The sequence below is a fragment of the Lactuca virosa genome, chromosome 7 (genome assembly GCF_052849685.1).
Source record: "Lactuca virosa cultivar CGN04683 chromosome 7, Lactuca_virosa_CGN04683_v6, whole genome shotgun sequence".
NCBI lineage: Eukaryota > Viridiplantae > Streptophyta > Magnoliopsida > Asterales > Asteraceae > Lactuca > Lactuca virosa.
The window spans coordinates 124030930-124049415 of record NC_136432.1 but is presented as its reverse complement, the minus strand read 5'-3'; the positions used below and the strand labels follow the sequence as shown (position 1 = coordinate 124049415).

The window sequence follows — 18486 nt, the reverse complement described above, 5'->3', positions numbered from 1 at the left end:
GTTTTCAGTTCTGCATAGATTAGTACTTTTCATGTGATTGATCATTAGATATGGTTTTTGGTTTGTGTTTCTATCTAGATTCTTCAGTTTTGTTCTTAATGAATGTTTGATTTTGATTCTTGTTAGTCTGATCACCTAGCTAGGGTTTTATCATTCCAGTTAATCAGTTATAGAATACGTAATTATTCTTGTCAACTGGTAATAAGTAACAAGTAATAAATCGGTTCCGTGTTTGGGATTTGACTTTATTATAAACTAAAAAATCATACCTTTACGCTTCCGAGCTTGTGAGAAGCATTTGGGTATTGTTGGGAATTTTACATAGAACTTAATGCAACTTTTCTGATCTTAATTAAGAGCTTGTTTGATTAGACAGTAAAAGTTAGGGTTAACCGAAGATCTTGTTTTGATTAACTAATTTAGGTAAAAGAGATTTTACTAGAGCTTGTTAGTTTTTCTCAGTACCAGCTTAGATAGAAAGCATCGCAAATAATCAGGTTTGGGTTAGTTACATGATTAGGAAAGTCACAGCAGAACTGAAACCGTTTTTATTATTGATTTTCATTTAGTTTAATATCATTGCAATTTTAGTTTTTAGTTTAATTCAAATCCCCCTTTTATAATTTTTATTTTGACTAGATGTGCCTGATGCAAAAAGGCATTGATTTTAGGCTGTGTCCCTGAGGATTCGACCCTGCTTCCCTATGCTATATTTTTAGTGTAACAAGCAGTGATAATTTACTTGTTTAATACGCACGCGACAGCGTGTTAACAAATTGGCGCCGTTGCCGGGGACACGACGCCTTCTAATAGTTTATGCCAAGAATTTTTCGTTCAGGTACACCTTTAGTTTTTTATCTAGAAATTGAGCGAACTGCAAGGAGAATGAGGAAAGAAGCAACAAGAAAGAAACGATCAGTTGGTCTCTTTGGTTCATCATCTTCCACACCCTCAGAAGCCTCCACACCACAAGGCACTTGTGACAACCCGACATTTCAATCTTGTACAAACCATTCAATCCAATCAAAGTTAGACTTGTTCCTGCTAACTTCTAGCACTATTTTGAGTCTATTTGAGCATTCTGAACCTAGTATATCCAAAGAATAAGTGAATGGAAGTGGCAACTGAAGTTGTAACCCACCAAACATGCCATAAACCATAAGACTTGGAATAAACTCCATGGTATATATATGGCTGTAAACACATGGTGGCCGTAAACTCCATGGTATATATATGGCCCTTAGTCATTTTTCAGCCACTTTTCACTTTTCCAAGCCTAGAACCCGAATTCTCTCCCAAGGATCTTGAGACTTTTGCTCCCAATCTTTAAAAATGTAAGTAAATTGTTCCATATATGAGTTAATACATCTCTTCTCCTTGATTTACTCTTGATTTCATCCATGAAATCTCTTCTTTTGAGTAGATCTTCAAGTGTTCTTCATTTCACCAAGAACACAAAGAACATACACTAGTGTTTTTGGACTCTAACCTCCCTTTCAAGCTTCCACTACGTAAGTACACTATCCCTAACATGTTGTATACTTGAAACACTTGTTAAACATCTAGAAATCGTGACCAGGAGGGTGTTTACGGCCAAGGCAATCTCCCTTGGCCGTAAACTCTATTTAAGTGGTGCAAAGTTTCCACAACACCCTCCTAAGCCTAGAAACAAAGCCTAGAACACTTCCAAGATGATTATAGGACCTTAAAACACATGAAATGGGACAAGACACCATGAGTTTACGGCCGTAAACACCATGGGCCGTAAACCCATGGGCAGTAAACACCATGGGCCGTAAACCCATGGGCCGTAAATGATGGGTTATGAGCATTCTAACACTTCCTAAGTGTACATGCAACCCTAATAACCTTGAATCTATGTTTTCTCTATATACATGCAAATTTCTTTTTCAAGGTTATTTCCTAACTAGCATGGCATGGGGACTACATAAAACATAAAACTAGTAGAAATACATACCTTGTTGTTGCTTGGATTCCTTCAAGACTTTGTGAGCCTAGCACCCCAAATGTTGTGCCTCAAATGCTTCACACAACACCACAAGACTTGGAATAACTTGAGAGAATACTTCTAGCACTCAAAATCGGTTATGCCCTCTCTAGTAACACTAGGTCCACTAGCTCCACTTTTTGCTTGCCATAGGGTTCCTTTTATAGTGTTGTCACAATTAGGGTTTACACATGAATGCCCTTAATTGTCATGACTCTTGATTTCCCATGACCCATGGATTTGTAACTCCCATGGACTATCCATGGAGCTCCATATGGTTACATCCATAACCCATAAACCATGGATCATTAATCCACCATAAAAGAATTGATGATTGTCATAATCAACCCTATATATTTAATTAGTCTCACTTTGATCACCAAATTAATACTAGATTAATACTTGATCAATACTAATTAAATAATACTATTATTAATATATTAGAACTTATAATATATTAATAATGATAAGTGCCTTATTCTCTCATTTAGTCTATCCAAGTATTGCAATGCCATGCAACCCAAATGGACCATGCCGGGTCGGGTCAAGTACATACCAAATAAAGTTATGGACTTAGACATTATATCCAACAGTCTCCCACTTGGATAAGTCTAATAACTATATTTGCAAATATGACTTCAAAATCCGACTAGCAATCGTAGCTCTTTCAAAGTCTCTCGGAACTGAGATGATGATGATACGCCATTTTAAGATAAGTGATCATATAATCCTCTGTTCTCATGATATCAGCCGGACAAACACATGGAACATGGTCTTACTTATTGTCCAGCATTTGTTTCTCGATCTCTGATTTGTTTCGACATAGAACTAAATTGAACACATCAATTAGGTTCTGACCGGGCCCGGTACATAGGTCAAAACCAAATCATCGAGGGGCCCAGATATTGCTTCTATTTCTAGAAGGAACAGATAAACTTCGACTGATATGCTTGTACTAACTACTTGTTGAATTATTCACAAAGGCACGTTTTATAACATCGAGTTACCAATGCGTTTTCGTACAATCAATGAATAACCAACTCATAGTTAACAACTCATATCTCTAGGTTTGAAGATTTATATGATATTACCGTCTCACGATCACTCGAGATAAATTCCATGAAGTGATGCAAGTGAGCGTGGGTTGGATCCAATACTCAGCCCTTATGAGTACTCATGAATGTTGTAGCAACCATTGCATTGTCTAAAACACTTTAGACAAATCATACAAGCCAAATTCATGACAGTCTTGATTCATATCTACTTCCAACATATGACTGACTGTGGATGGTTTGAATAATATGATATATACCATAACATAATTATTCTGGAAGTCAAAACATGCAAAGTGAAACATAAGAATAATACTAATATTATATGGCCCCAACACTTTGAGTGTAAATAAAAACACCTTTTATTTAAGCACCATATTGATTACTCGTTATTTATGTTTCGATTAATCAACTTTATACTTGAATTAAAACATTAGTTGTCCCATGCTCCAAGCATGTACACTATGTTTTTCCAAACAACAATTATGCCATACTCCAAGTATGCATACTATGTTTACATATGGTCCTCTCTTTGTGAAATAGATCAATTGACAATATTCCAATGATGCTAATTTCACAATTCCAATCCTCGTTGTAAACGAAAGAATACCAAACTCTTGCCATCTACTGTAATCTGTTAGATTCTAAACTTATATGCAATGATCCCCTTGTAATGACTATGCACAGAAGTCACAAAGACTTGGCAACAGAAATTACAAAGTATTCCAATGGAAAACAATTCCATGGAAATGAAGTCTCAAATTCAAAGTACATTCCTTTGAACATCCTTCTTAGCATTAAGTTCTTTAATCTTACACAGATTCAAAGAATAACTTCCACCTATGGAGACAATTCCATATCACCATTTTGACCATCACTTCTGAACAAGAGTTGCCTCTTTTCAAAATATGTCAATATGGTCCTTACTCTATACTTCTAATTGTCCATGAGCAACCAATCTTTGGTAAACCTCAGATTGTCCTCGACAACTTTGCTTAATCATTTTAGTCATTTCCAGTTCTATTCCTTTTTCCATCTTAATGCCCTAGGCATTTGGAAAATTTAGAATGGATGAATATTATAGCACATGTAATCAAACCTATACCCAAAGCATATGGGACATGATTTATGCTATAAAAATTTTTATTTGCCATGTTTTCATAATTCGAACTATGAAGAGGGATGCCGTAATCATAATCGAATTTTGAGAACGCAACATATATAGAATTTCCTTATGTTAAACCATTCCAACATAAAATTCATATATATTCTTGACTAAAGTAGATTAAATTCTCAATCTAAGCTTGTAGATTTGGAGTGAAGTATAAAATCCTCTCCCTTAATTATAGCAAAACAACTTTTTCAAGGCGAATTGAAACTTTTGTTTTCTATAATTAACATTGCTAACCTGCAATATTTAACATAATCGTCATGCTCCCACTAGCATAATGATTACCAGCATAACACTTTATGCTCCCACTAGCTTTGACATGTACTCAGAAATCTACTGGACTTCTAGAAATCAATACTTTATTGACTTTCTTACCAAAGTTCATTTTTCTGATACTAGATTGCTTTGATAAGACTTTATCAAAAACATACACCTTTCCTTAGATAGCTCACATGTTTGTCTAGACCTTTTGCAATTCTCACTAGTTAGTGTGCCGGTTAACCACACACGCTCCACTAACTATATGAGAATGCAAATATCACAACCGCTATCTACTTAAAATCTTCTTAGTGGAAGCGTTTCCTCACCATCATTTTCATGAATCGAAGAGAAACCTTATGACACTTAGATTTTGTGGTGTATGTGTTCCTATCCATGTGAATTTGTCATAACCATAATCACAGGACTAGGTTAGTGACACTTCCAAATTCATAGGGACTGAACTTGTGCAATCTTAATTTCTTGCCACCTGGTAGCACAATGCCCACCATTGCTTCCGGGTTGTTATGCAAACAATTGAGAACTCATAGAACTCACAAGCATAATCAACTTTCAACTGGAACAGACACAGAAACAAGAATATGTCAACACGATAGGTTACAAACCTCAAGTCGTGGGCTAGTGATTAACAAAACTCTTGATTTAGTTCTTGAAACTATTTCAGAATCATTTAGACTCCCACTATCCTCTTGACATATAAGACTTCTCTTTGTCAAGAACCATTCCTTGACAAAACAAATATTCAAGATCTAGTGCGGATTCTTATCAAGTTAAACACTTCTCACTATTGGTCTTAGCTGGTCTTTGTTTTATCCAAAACATCACAACTTACCAATCTCAAATCTACAAGAATAGGAAACATCTTACTCTACATTTGACAAGTGTTATGAACTTTGTAAAGACTATGTCACTCAAGTTACAATCTTGGAGTATAACTCCAGGATTTGTTTTTGGCACGAAGTATGAATTATCTTTTGATTTAACCATTTCAACAATTCACGATTCCTCTCCTCAGGCAACAAACACACTAAGGTGTCCTTAGAGGATCAATTGTGATATGGTTCCATAATCACTAAGATAATCATAAAACAAAATACACAAGTACTCTCCCATCTCTTCAGATTGTAGAAACTTTTATCTTTCTGCCTTATTTGATTCTTCATATTCATTCTGCCGTACATTGAAACTTTTCCAATGTTTCAGAATTACACTTAAACTCGTAAGCATAACCATATTTACTAAACTTTAGTAAATCATAACGAATAATCTTATCTATCTTTGTGGTGGACCTGACCAGCACACAACCAAGTGTACCCAATCTTTTAGTCCTTCACTTGACTCACATGTACATGTGAACAAGGAATTAGTCTTAATTTCCCAAAGATGAAAACTTCTCATTCATCATACAATACAAGTTGCATGATTCCAAGTTTCTATCTAACTGAAACTTGGGCGATGAGAATCTTTCCTTATTTGGTAAATTATGATACTACCACAAATGAAAGAATCAAATCCATTTTCAAATATTGCAATTAATGGAAACATATAATCAACAATTTTTCACAAATGCCGTTGGAAGGATACTTAAAATAAATAAAATCAAAACTTTTCTTTATTTTAAAACTTTGCGGAAAACTTATCCTTACAACCCATATGAAAACCTTGTTGTTATTTATTCCTAAGCAATATGTCTCAACTCTTAAGTAATAGCTCAAAATTCTGATCACCGAACCATGCGATCAAAATCCCTCTTCGCGATCAGAATCAGCATATACTTCCTTTAAGTTTCTTAACTTTTCTTTGATTCTTAAAATATCAACATGTGACCCAGTCACATCATGCAATAAGAATCTCAGAATAGAAACTTAATAGAGTTAGACAATGGACTTTACCTGAAGTAGAGTCAAACATTTGACTTTACTATCCTTATGGACTTTTAGGTAAATTTGGCAGCTTCGCAACCAATGCCCTTCCTTTGGCAACAGAAACATATGGACTCTTTGGAAACGGTACACGGGACTATCACAGACTTAGCCTTTCTCTTTACCATTTGGTCAACCGAGTTGACTATGGCCAATCCCTTTCAATTGGGAAGAGAAAGTTTTTCTGGACTTCCAATGTTACCATTGTCAATGTCCATGGAAGTTTGGGAAGTTGATCTTCCAATCAAATTTTGCTTTACCAATGCTCCAAATCATTGCTGATTCAGCATCATCAAGCAAATAGGTAAGATCATTAAGGGTCATGTCGTGATCTGTTATCACGGAGTGACCAAGTCAACAGCCAGCTACCTTGAGACCTCGACACCCTACTCTCCCGGCTTGTCAATATGTGACTTAATCTCCAAGACCTAAGCACATATAGACTTTGTTTGCCAATAGGGATTGAGTGACTTAGAACTTATCATGTCTTGAAACTTGTGGGATAAGGAGATTTATTGGAGGAGGTGGAGGAAGTGAAGTATGATTTCCAGTCCCACTAATGCACAACAAAGGGATTGATCTTTCACCTTGGTTGCCATTTGGGATATCATCTTCATGAGGAAGCTTGTTCCTAAAGATTTGGGAAGACCATAGCTGTCTAAACTAGACATCTATAATGGGAGAAATTCAAGTTAGTTGATTTAAAGTCCTTAATATAACACCCAATATGAAATATTAAGGCTAGGACCCAACAACCTATTTATAACTGGAAGAGGGATGCCGTAATCCAAATTATAAAATAGTTGAAGGTAGGTAAATGACGATTTACCAATTTCCTACCATAAAAACGAAATATAATTAAGTTTTTAATTGGATTTGAAACTCCTAGATCTTTTGAGATACATTGAACTTTCAATGGCATGTTTGTATCTCGATTGTGCCCTCTCAAGTTTGTGACTGGGATGCCGAGGATCACAAACAAGGTGTGAATAACCATACAAATTGACTTGGTACCCTCAACAATATTACCTAATCGATGTGCCGGTTAACCACACACGCTCCACCGATCTATAATAAAGTCAAGTTACCCTTTGCCACTCTTACTAGTCCATGTTAGTGTGCCGGTTAACCACACACGCTCCACTAACGACTTGGTAAGGTACAAAGTGTAATTTTATGGGCTAGCACCAATTTCACATTTTCCTAAAGTAACTAAGATTGGGAATTTATAATGTATAGTTACTTTATAATTCATTATACTTTTAACGAGTATTTAAAGTCGTATCCTACCCGTTCGGCTAACGACCCTCCACCGATCAAGGAAGCGGTGGGTGAGAGTGGACACCCATTAAGTCACCATTTTATGGGCAAAAACCTTATACCCCCCTTATAGATCGGCTTCGTGAATGAGGCCTACTAACGGTAAGAATGACATATTCTTATACATATCTATATAATAAAATTATAATAATAGTATAAGTGTTGATTTTTAAACTTTTTAAAAATCTAAGGTTTAATTTGGAATTAAAGTATTAAAGTATAAGACTTTTCAAATTCCAAAACTTGAGGGCAAGATTTGAAACTATTCCAAGTCTCTTCAATTTGTAACTTATGAGTTTTAATGGTTCATAAAATGAAGACTCTTCATTTTATGAAACCTCTTTAGTTCTTTAATCACAATTAAAAGAAGTGACTTTTGGTTATCCATAACTTGAGGACAAGTTATGGACACCATCATAGCCATTAAGATCATGAATTAAACACACATGGTGGTTACACATAATGCCTATGATCTTCTAAAAACTCATAAGAACACAAATTCATGTCAAGCAATTTCAAGAAATCATATAACTATATACAATACTTGAAAATTGATAAAAGTCATGCAAAAATGGGTTAACATAATCATTATCATTTTGAAAAACAGATTTTACAAGTCCAAAACAGATTGGGATAATGATCTTAATCCATTTCCAGCAACAAAACTCGAAAAAACTGCCCAGCACGCTCCTACTCGCCGAGTGCACTATTCTACTCGACGAGTAGAATGAATTTGTTCATGGACTCGGCGAGTCCTCCCCATGGACTCGGCGAGTCCAGTCGTCAGAATGCAGAATTTTCGATTTTTAAGCAGTTTTGCATCAAGTATACAGAAAACAATCCTAGGCTCTGATACCACTGATGGGTTATGAGCATTCTAACACTTCCTAAGTGTACATGCAACCCTAATAACCTTGAATCTATGTTTTCTCTATATACATGCAAATTTCTTTTTCAAGGTTATTTCCTAACTAGCATGGCATGGGGATTACATAAAACATAAAACTAGTAGAAATACATACCTTGTTGTTGCTTGGATTCCTTCAAGACTTTGTGAGCCTAGCACCCCAAATGTTGTGCCTCAAATGCTTCACACAACACCACAAGACTTGGAATAACTTGAGAGAATACTTCTAGCACTCAAAATCGGTTATGCCCTCTCTAGTAACACTAGGTCCACTAGCTCCACTTTTTGCTTGCCATAGGGTTCCTTTTATAGTGTTGTCACAATTAGGGTTTACACATGAATGCCCTTAATTGTCATGACTCTTGATTTCTCATGACCCATGGATTTGTAACTCCCATGGACTATCCATGGAGCTCCATATGGTTACATCCATAACCCATAAACCATGGATCATTAATCCACCATAAAAGAATTGATGATTGTCATAATCAACCCTATATATTTAATTAGTCTCACTTTGATCACCAAATTAATACTAGATTAATACTTGATCAATACTAATTAAATAATACTATTATTAATATATTAGAACTTATAATATATTAATAATGATAAGTGCCTTATTCTCTCATTTAGTCTATCCAAGTATTGCAATGCCATGCAACCCAAATGGACCATGCCGGGTCGGGTCAAGTACATACCAAATAAAGTTATGGACTTAGACACTATATCCAACAGTAAACTCATGGGGGTTTACACTTGGGCCGTAAACTCCAATGTGAGGCCCTACAACCCTTAGGTGCAACCCTTTTTACTTCTAGCACTTGAATCAAAGTGTTTTCCATTTCCTAAGGTGTCCTTACTTGCTTAATTAGTTGTTTAAACACTAATTAGATACATATATGTGTCATTATATGTTAAATAGGATCTGTGTGTGCTTAAGTCCTCACTTGACACTTAGCATCCTACGCAACACTTCCATCCAAACCACTCACTACAGGTGAGTTCATACCCCTTAATCAACCTTTGAAATGATTTTAAATGCTTTTATGGGGGGAATAAAACTTGAAACATTCTAGTTATTATATTAATCACATGTGATTAATAACTAGAACAAACAGAAAGATTTTCTATTACTTTCAAATTGTTATCAAACTTATGGATTTCAAACATTTCAAAACATTTTAAACTCTTTTATCTGCTAAATCCTTTACAAACTTCTTTTAACTTATATTATTGTCAAACTCATGTCTATACATATATATTTATATAAATAAGATTTGAAGGGCTTAGGACTGATAACTCACTTTATTTCATGTTCCTTGTTTTGTTGTGGACATAGAGTATCTTGTTATTTGTCCGAATGTCGTTGAAACCTTAGTTATATATCACGTATATGTGTTTAGATATAAATGCTTTTATTTCAGTTCAGTACCTTTGAGTAGCAAAGGCATACAAACAACATTACTAGTAAACTATAATAGGTATAGTTTAAGAGATTACTACTCACTATTACTAGTACAACGAAGCATACAAGAGTCAGTACGTTTACAAGTCATCACAAACATACGATGCACTATATTAGAGAGCATACTATACACTAGTACAGAGAGAACATTATACAATATGATATACTATACAAACATACGAATACGATAACTAGAATGTGACATACTATTTTCGGATACAACAAGACCGTGTTGTATCATTTTTGTAACCAGAGTCTCCTGGAGGGAGAGCGGGCATTGTGTGTATAGATCTACACGGGACAGACACTCCCACATCCCGACTGCTAGCTACAGTCCCAGCCGATAAGGCCAAGGGGTGACAAAATGTCACCTCACTACATATGACACCGGAGGGTCATCATTTATTCAGTCGCCGATCAGCATGGTTACATACGAGTTCACATTCAAACCTTTAATTAAACAACTAGGGATTAAAGGCAAAAAGACTCCCCGAGGTGTATTGTACATTTAATACTACCTCGAGTCTGTATTTTATTACTTTATAGCCAGCAATCGTACTGCTGAGGTAAAACATTATTTTCCTTATTACATTTACTTTGTGATCTTCTCACATATTCATAAATGTTTAAACTATATTTCGTTAACGATAGACATACTTGGGAAAATACATACTTTTACGCGGAACAAACATACAGAACATTGGTGCCTTGGTAGAAGGCCAATTTTAGTAGAAAATATAGGATTTTCTAGGAGATACTATTACTCACTACAAACATTTACATTGAGAACTTCCAAACATTTTCTTCAAACTTACAAGTGTTTTCATACAAACAATGACACTAGATACTTATGAACTCACCAGCTTTAATGCTGATAAACTCTTTCAAAATAACTTGTATTCTTAGGTCATTAGTAGATAGGTACCGATGAAGCTTTTGAGAAGATGGAGCACATTCAAGACTCATCTCTTATTTTGGTTCATATTTTGGTGTCTTATAAACTATACAGAACACGCTTGTATTAAAATTATTCTACGAATGCAATAGATTTTGTTGCTTGTTTATTATTATGCATTGTTATGATACCGTACATGACGTCCTCCACCCCAGAACGTTTCCGTCGTTCCGGTTTTGGGGTGTGACAGCACTCCCTTGTGGAACGAATCAGATCCGAAATCACAGACTCTTCAGAAACCGAATCTTCAGAAACCGAATCTGAAGACTTAGTTTTGAGTGGAGACGAAGCAGAAAAGACCCTTAGAGAGTGGGCCACTCATGAGGTCAACCAACAGCCCCTTTGCATTACGTTTCCAGAAGCCCAGAACTTCAAACTTAAATCTGGGCTGATTCATCTTCTTCCCACTTTCAGAGGATTGGAAAACGAAGACCCACATAAATTCCTCAAGGAATTTCATGTGGTTTGTTCAGGAATGAAGCCTCATGCTGTCACAGAAGACCAGATAAAGTTAAGGGCATTCCCCTTTTCGCTGCAAGATTCTGCAAGAAAATGGTTATATGAACTCCCATCTGGTTCCATCACCACTTGGACAGAGCTCGCGAAGTTGTTCTTAGAGAAATATTTTCCAAAAACGCGAGTCTCCAGTCTCAGAAGAGAAATCCTTGGTATCAAACAAGGAAAAAGAGAAGCTTTACATACCTACTGGGAGAGATTCAAGAAGTTGTTGGTCCATTGCCCCCAACATGGAATTAGTGATTACCAGCTCTATAACTGTTTCTGTGAAGGTCTGACACCCATGGAAAGACGCCTTATAAATCCAGTGGTGGTTCTTTGGGTGATATGACACCAACTGAAATTAGAGAGTTGATCGAAAAGCTGGAAATCGAGTCTAAACACTCTGGAAATGAAGACGAGTGGTATCCAGATCAACCAAGGGGTGTCTAGGAAGTCAATAATGTTCATCTGGAAGCTCAGATATCTGAATTGACGAAAGCTCTTCTGCTCCTGACCAAAGAAAAAGCAGCTGCAAAGAAACAATGTGGGATTTGCTTGAAGACTGATCACCCTACTGACATGTGCCCAATATTGCAAGAAAATATAGTTGCAGTAAAAGTTGTCGGGGGCTACCACCAGAATTTTCAGAATAATTATCAGCAGAAACAACAATTTCAGCCTCCACCCGGATTCAACAACAACGAAATTTTCAGCAACCGGGTTTTCAGCAGACAAATTTTCATCAAAATTCTCACTTTCAGCCCAACTTTCAGAACTCGAATTTGCAGAATAAAAACTTGCAACATCAACCCAGTAGCTCCAGTGTGGCCTTATAAGATATAGTAAAGAGTCTTGCCTCGAGCACCCAAGCATTCCAGACCGAAACTAGAGCTAGTATTAAGAATCTGGAGCAGCATGTGTCTCAACTTGCCACTTCTATGGGTCGTCTAGAGTCTCAAGGAAAATTACCAGGGCACACAGAAAACAATATGAAGCACAACGTCAGTGCCATTCCCTTGAGAAGCGGGAAAACATATGAAGGCCCAAGCGCATCTGAACCAGAAAACGATTTTGAGGAAGAGTTTGAAGAAGTTCTCGTCGAAGAAGAAGATTTAAAAGATACTGAAAAAGAAGAGGAAGAATATGAAGAGATTTTGGTTGAAGAAGGATCTGAAAATCTGGAAGGAAAAGAAACTCCAACACTACCCAAGCCAATTCTGAAAGAATACAAGCCACTACCACCCTTCCCATCACGACTGAGGAGCACGAAGCGCGAAAGAGATGATGAAGATATTATGGAAATTCTTCGCAAGGTTGAGGTAAATATCCCACTTTTAGATATTATCCAACATATCCCTCGCTATGCTAAATTTCTGAAAAATTTATATATTTCAAAGAAAAAACTGAAATTTAATGAGATTTTAAAAGCTGGCAAAAATATTTCTTTAATTTTGCAAAAAGGTTTGCCTCCAAAGTGCAAGGATCCGGGGATTTTCTCAGTTCCTTGTAAATTGGGGAACCTTGATTTTCCAAAAGCCATGCTTGATTTAGGAGCTTCAGTCAATGTCCTTCCCTATTCTGTTTTTGAAAAATTAAAAATGGGAACTTTACAAAAGACCGGGACAATTATACAGTTGGCTGACCACTCGACAGTACACCCAAAAGGTGTGTTGGAGTATGTTCTTGTCCAAGTGGATAATCTTATTTTTCCCGCTGATTTTTACACTTTGGACATGGGAAACTTGGACACTTTAGATACAAACTCTATTATTTTTGGAAGACCTTTTATGAAAACTACAAAAACGAAAATTGATATTTTAATGGCATGATTTCAATGGAGTTTGATGAGGAAGTTGTTAATTTTCAAATTAATAATGATGATTTTCCTTCTGAAAATATTTTTGTCAATTATATGGGTACCAACAGTCCTTTATTAGAGGGCTGCTGGGAGTTTTGTAATGTCTCTGTGCAAGAAAAATTTTTAGACAGGAATTCATCTTATAGTATAACCAAGGAGCTGGCAGAAGATAAGCTTGGGGAGGTGGAAGAGGTTGAGATGAAATCTACTACGGAAGAAAAATCAAATAAAAATCTAAAAAGGAAAATGTTTTTGGACAAAGAAAAGGTGGGAGATGTGATTTCATATACGAATCTGAAAAGAAGAAAGTTTAAAGAATCTGAAGAGAAGATTTTTGGGAAGAAGAAGAATATTAGAAAATGCAAGAAGTCTAATCATCTGAAGGACTTATCTGAAGACAATGTAGATTTTTTCCAGTTTGTTGAGCAAGTTCCAGATGCACCCATCTTGCCATATTTAAAGGGATCTGGAGTCACAAGAAAAAGAGTCGAGCTTCAGAGAAGTCCCAACCACACCAGTTCATAAATCTGGTCAGGCAAAGTCGAGCCAACGACTTTAAAAAAGGGCGGCTTTCCGGGAGGCAACCCGATGTTTAGTTTTTATTTTTCCGCTTTCAATAAAGAGATGGTCGCAGTCCCAAGCAAGCTTGGGGAAATCAGAGGATCGACAGAGTTTCTGAAATCCAGATTTTTCGTCAACATTCATCGTCAAAATCAGATTTCTGCAAACTTATCAGGTACATTCTTTCATAGCTGCAAATTTTTGTTTAATTTCTTTATTGAGCTATTCATTCCTCTCTAAGCATTGAGGAAAATGCATAATTTTAAGCTTGGGGAGGGGGTTAGTGTAAAAAATTTGCATTTTTGTTAAAAAAAAATTAATTTTTCTGTTTTTCATTTAAAATTTTCAATTTTTATTTTTATTATTGCATTTTATTCTTTTGCATTTGCATATAAAAAATTCGAAAAATCCAAAAAACAATATTTTATTTTCTATTTTTATTTTTCTGCATTCATAATAAAAAACCCAAAAAGATTTTATTTCTAGTTATTTTGATTTGTATTTTATGCATTCAAAAAAAATCTTTAAAATCTTAAATTTTTTTTTACATGAGATGAGGATATTATTTACATTCGATAGCTCGGTTAATATGAAGTGTGATAGTTACCGAAAATAACAGTCTAATTCAATCAATTTTAAGAATTATCTTTTCAAGTGCTTTAAATGTTTTCAATATAAACCAACATAAGAGTCGGATAATTTTTACAATGGAAGTGTGGGATGGAAAACGAACAGTGTTTTGAAAATAATTTCCTTGAATTCCTTAAAAATGTGACAACCCGAGACTTTTAACTTGTAAGATCCGTTAATACTATCTGGATTTTATCATCATTTAACACTGTTTCAGGGTGTAATGATACGTTCTAAGCTTGAGTACAGTTGGGAATGAGTTTAGGAATGAGCCAACATGTCGTTTTGAAGCAAAATCAGGCCATACACCCTCATGAGAGGTGTGTACGGCCGCACACACGGGTATGCGGCCGCACACCCACCCTCCAGCCATACACCCCCTCATATATAAAGGAGGAGATCCCTTCACTCATTCCTTTCCTTTGGCTTTCTCTCACTACTTTCTCTTTCTAAAAACTACATCCAAGAACACTCTAAAGGCCTCAAAAACGTGAACCACTTCATCATTCAGCTTGTTATAGTGGTAAGACACTTGAATCTAAACCTAAAACTCATAGTGTTCTTCGTCCTTTGAAGGTGTACGGCCGCACACCTTCTTAAGGTGGCCGCACACGCCTTAAAGACTCTCCAAAGTGAAGAGTTTGGCCCCCATTTACTAGTTGAACATGGTATTAGCACAAGAACACCTCAAAATCGACATTTCGGACACGAATGAGGAGTGTACGGCCGCACACTCCTGTGTACGGCCGCACACACCCTATCTACGGCCGCACACTCCTGTGTGCAACCGCACACACAGCCTGGCCGCACACCCTGGCCGCACACCCACTCATATGGCCGTACACCTCCCTTATTTGATCATATAGGGTCCCGACAAGCATTTCCAAGTCTTTAGGGTGGTTTCCCGTCATGTTTAGTCATGAAACACCCAAATTCTAACACACATATGTGTTATCACATGGTAATAGGATCCACTTGCGTACGAAACATCGGTTGACACTCAACACTCGTAACCAATTGTGCTTTCGGATGCTACGATAAACTGTGAGTTCATACCCCTATACTTTTCCGAGTTTTTCATGTTTTCAGGGGGGGATACAAGCAAAAGTACAAGGAAACTTGTGCTCAAATTATAATTTTGTTTAAAATAATTACATGTTCAGTATGCTTTCAAACACAGAAAACCGTTTTACCACTCGATTTAGAAAATCAACTCGTAGAAACAGTTTCCAAATCTAAAGCAAGGAACTTGTGAACCTTATCATAATATGTATTATTTCATAAAGGATTCACGCAAATCATAAACAGGATTTTAAACATTGTTACTTGTAAGTTCGTTAGGCTAAGTTTGAGACATGTCCTTGGTAACACTCCCCCAGATTCGTGAGTGAAGGACTACGACTTATAACCAAAATCTCTTGGAGGGAGAGCGTGACTATTGTGTATAGATCTATATGGGACTGACTATCCCGCACCCTCGCTGCTAGCTACAGCGGAACCGTTATGTTCAGGGGTGAAAAAGTCATAAAAGATATTGGCCCCCGTTCGTGCCTTATCCTGTCAAAGTACGGTTATGGAACTCACAACTTAGGTAGCGAGAATTTACTTTTGGTAATAATGAAACTAGTGAACTAACCTCAAAGTAATAACCGATTTGATTACTAGAGGGTATTCATAATACCCTTAGGATCTAGTTCATTACCTATTTTATTAGTTTTATTTATGTAATAAGGCTAATACGACTCTCAGCGAGCAACCAGGGTACTTCAAGGAAACGACATCTAACGATACAAGTATGGTAGATTCTTGTACATCTCATATCAGAATCAAAAGTCAAACATCTTGCGTAAGGAAAATATAGGATTTTCTTGGGATAACTCAATCTTTCATAAACAGATGGTTTCTCATATAACTAATGGGAAATCAAACATCTTTCATAAGAAAATATGGGATTTTCTTGGGAAACAACTTTTCAAAGAATCAAGGAAACATTTCTTTCACTAGAATTAACCGCTTATGAACTCACCAGCTTTATGCTGATATTCTTTAAAACTGCTTATATCCTCAGGGCATCAATAGACAGGTACTTCTGCCGACTTTTTCAGAAGACGGAGCGTTTCGGATTTACATCTTTTACTTTTGCTATATATACTGATATGTATAAACCATGTTTTTGAACAATGTAAATATTCTTATTATAATGTAATGGTTGTGTTTACTACACTTACTATGATACAACTGTTGTGATACTACGCATGACGTCCTCCGCCCCAGAACGTTTCCGCCTTCGGTTTCGGGGTGTGACAGATTGGTATCAGAGTTATTGTTTATAGTGAACTAAGTATACCGAACCTTACATGGTATACAACTATAAACACTAAGGGGCTATAGTGCTCTGAATTAAAAGTATACTTTCAAAATATGAGTATTTTTACAAAAGTATACAAGTATACCTACGTACCAGAAACAATATCCTGACTAGAACAAAACAAAAGTATTTTGGATGTTGAACACTGTGGTTAAATCTGGGCAGTTATGTAATCATGTCTAGGTCAATATAGTCTGATCATCTATATTTATTCGAGACATGACCAACATGTGCTTGGGAGTGACTTTGGTGTTGCAACAGGCCTAAAACTTACCCCGTATCCATACAACTTAAAATACTATAGGAGTATTTTAGTCAGAGCCGAATACTTCGTAGAAATTCATTCCAAGTGTTGCTACTCATTCCTCTTAGCGATAACTTACTTGCATCAGTAACCTTTCTTTGCTTATCGCTTAGTAGAACACTCTAACCATCATATTGAGATACATCTTGCTTTATATCTCTTGATTCGATTCCAGAGGACTTACCATCCTCTTCTTCCTGATTGATTCTAGAACAAAATGCCTCCCCGTAAAAGACCTATCAGAAGGAATGACGACGTGGCACCACCACCGCCCCCTTAGTTCGATCCCGTTATGTTCCAAGCAGCTGTTACTGCTGCTGTGACAGCCGCGATGTCACAGATGAATCCTGGCGGATCTGGTGGTGACGGAGGTGGTACTCATCCCCAAAGTCATGAAGGTGGTCAGGTACACCAGAAGGAGTGTTCCTATAAAGAGTTCATGAACGCAAAACCCACATCCTTCAACGGCACTGGAGGTGTCATTTCCCTGACTCAATGGATCGAGAAAATTGAGTCCATCTTCGAAATCTGTTCCTGTTCGGAGGTCAATAAAGTAAAGTTCGCCGCTTACACTTTCGCCAACAGGGCACTGACCTGGTGGAATCGTCGGGTCAAATCCCTAACCCTACGAGTGGCAAACGCTATGGGTTGGGAGAACTTAAAGGAACTCATGATAGCTGAGTACTGCCCTCAGGGCGAAATGCAGAAATTAGAGCACGAACTCTAGAACCTAAAGATGAAGGGTTCCGACATTGCTACCTACACTTCTAGGTTTGAATACCTAGCGCTTCTTTGCCCGGGAATGGTCACCCCGGAAAGCAAAAATATAGAAAGATACATTTGGGGACTAACCCAACCCACCAAAGGAAATGTCCTGGCTGCTAGGCCAAACACCTTTGACAGCGCTAAGTGACTGGCACAAACACTCATAGATCATGGAGTCGATCTCGATGAAATGACAGCCACTCCCGAACCGGCTAAAGGGAGTGGTGAGAAAAGAAAGTTCTGGAGACAGAAAAAGGGCCAATCTTCGCAGGAACGCTCAAACAAGTAACACACGGTAGCAGTCCACGCTGCTACTACTCCTGCTGCTACTCCTGCAACTCAAGCACCTACCAATAGGTATACTGGCACCCTCCCTTGGTGCAGTAAGTGCAATGATCATCATCACATCCCTGGCCCATG

The 18486-nt window shown here is 36.9% G+C and overlaps 1 protein-coding gene and 1 non-coding gene across 2 annotated transcripts; one reads left to right on the top strand and one right to left on the bottom strand.

Annotated features, from left to right (window-relative positions):
- Positions 1-11728: 11728 nt before the first annotated feature.
- Positions 11729-11835, bottom strand: LOC145128087 (small nucleolar RNA R71). Its single transcript, XR_013716689.1, has one exon. It is a non-coding gene; the product is annotated as a small nucleolar RNA R71 (small nucleolar RNA).
- Positions 11836-12518: 683 nt separating this feature from the next.
- On the top strand, positions 12519-13409 carry LOC145127106 (uncharacterized). Its single transcript, XM_079062359.1, has one exon. It carries the CDS (start codon positions 12519-12521, stop codon positions 13407-13409), a length of 891 nt encoding a protein of 296 aa, XP_078918485.1.
- The last annotated feature ends 5077 nt before the right edge of the window (positions 13410-18486 follow it).

What these genes read in the sequence shown, in the direction of transcription:
- LOC145127106 (XM_079062359.1), top strand. Translation starts at nt 12,519, where the DNA reads ATGGGTCGTCTAGAGTCTCAAGGAAAATTACCAGGGCACACAGAAAAC.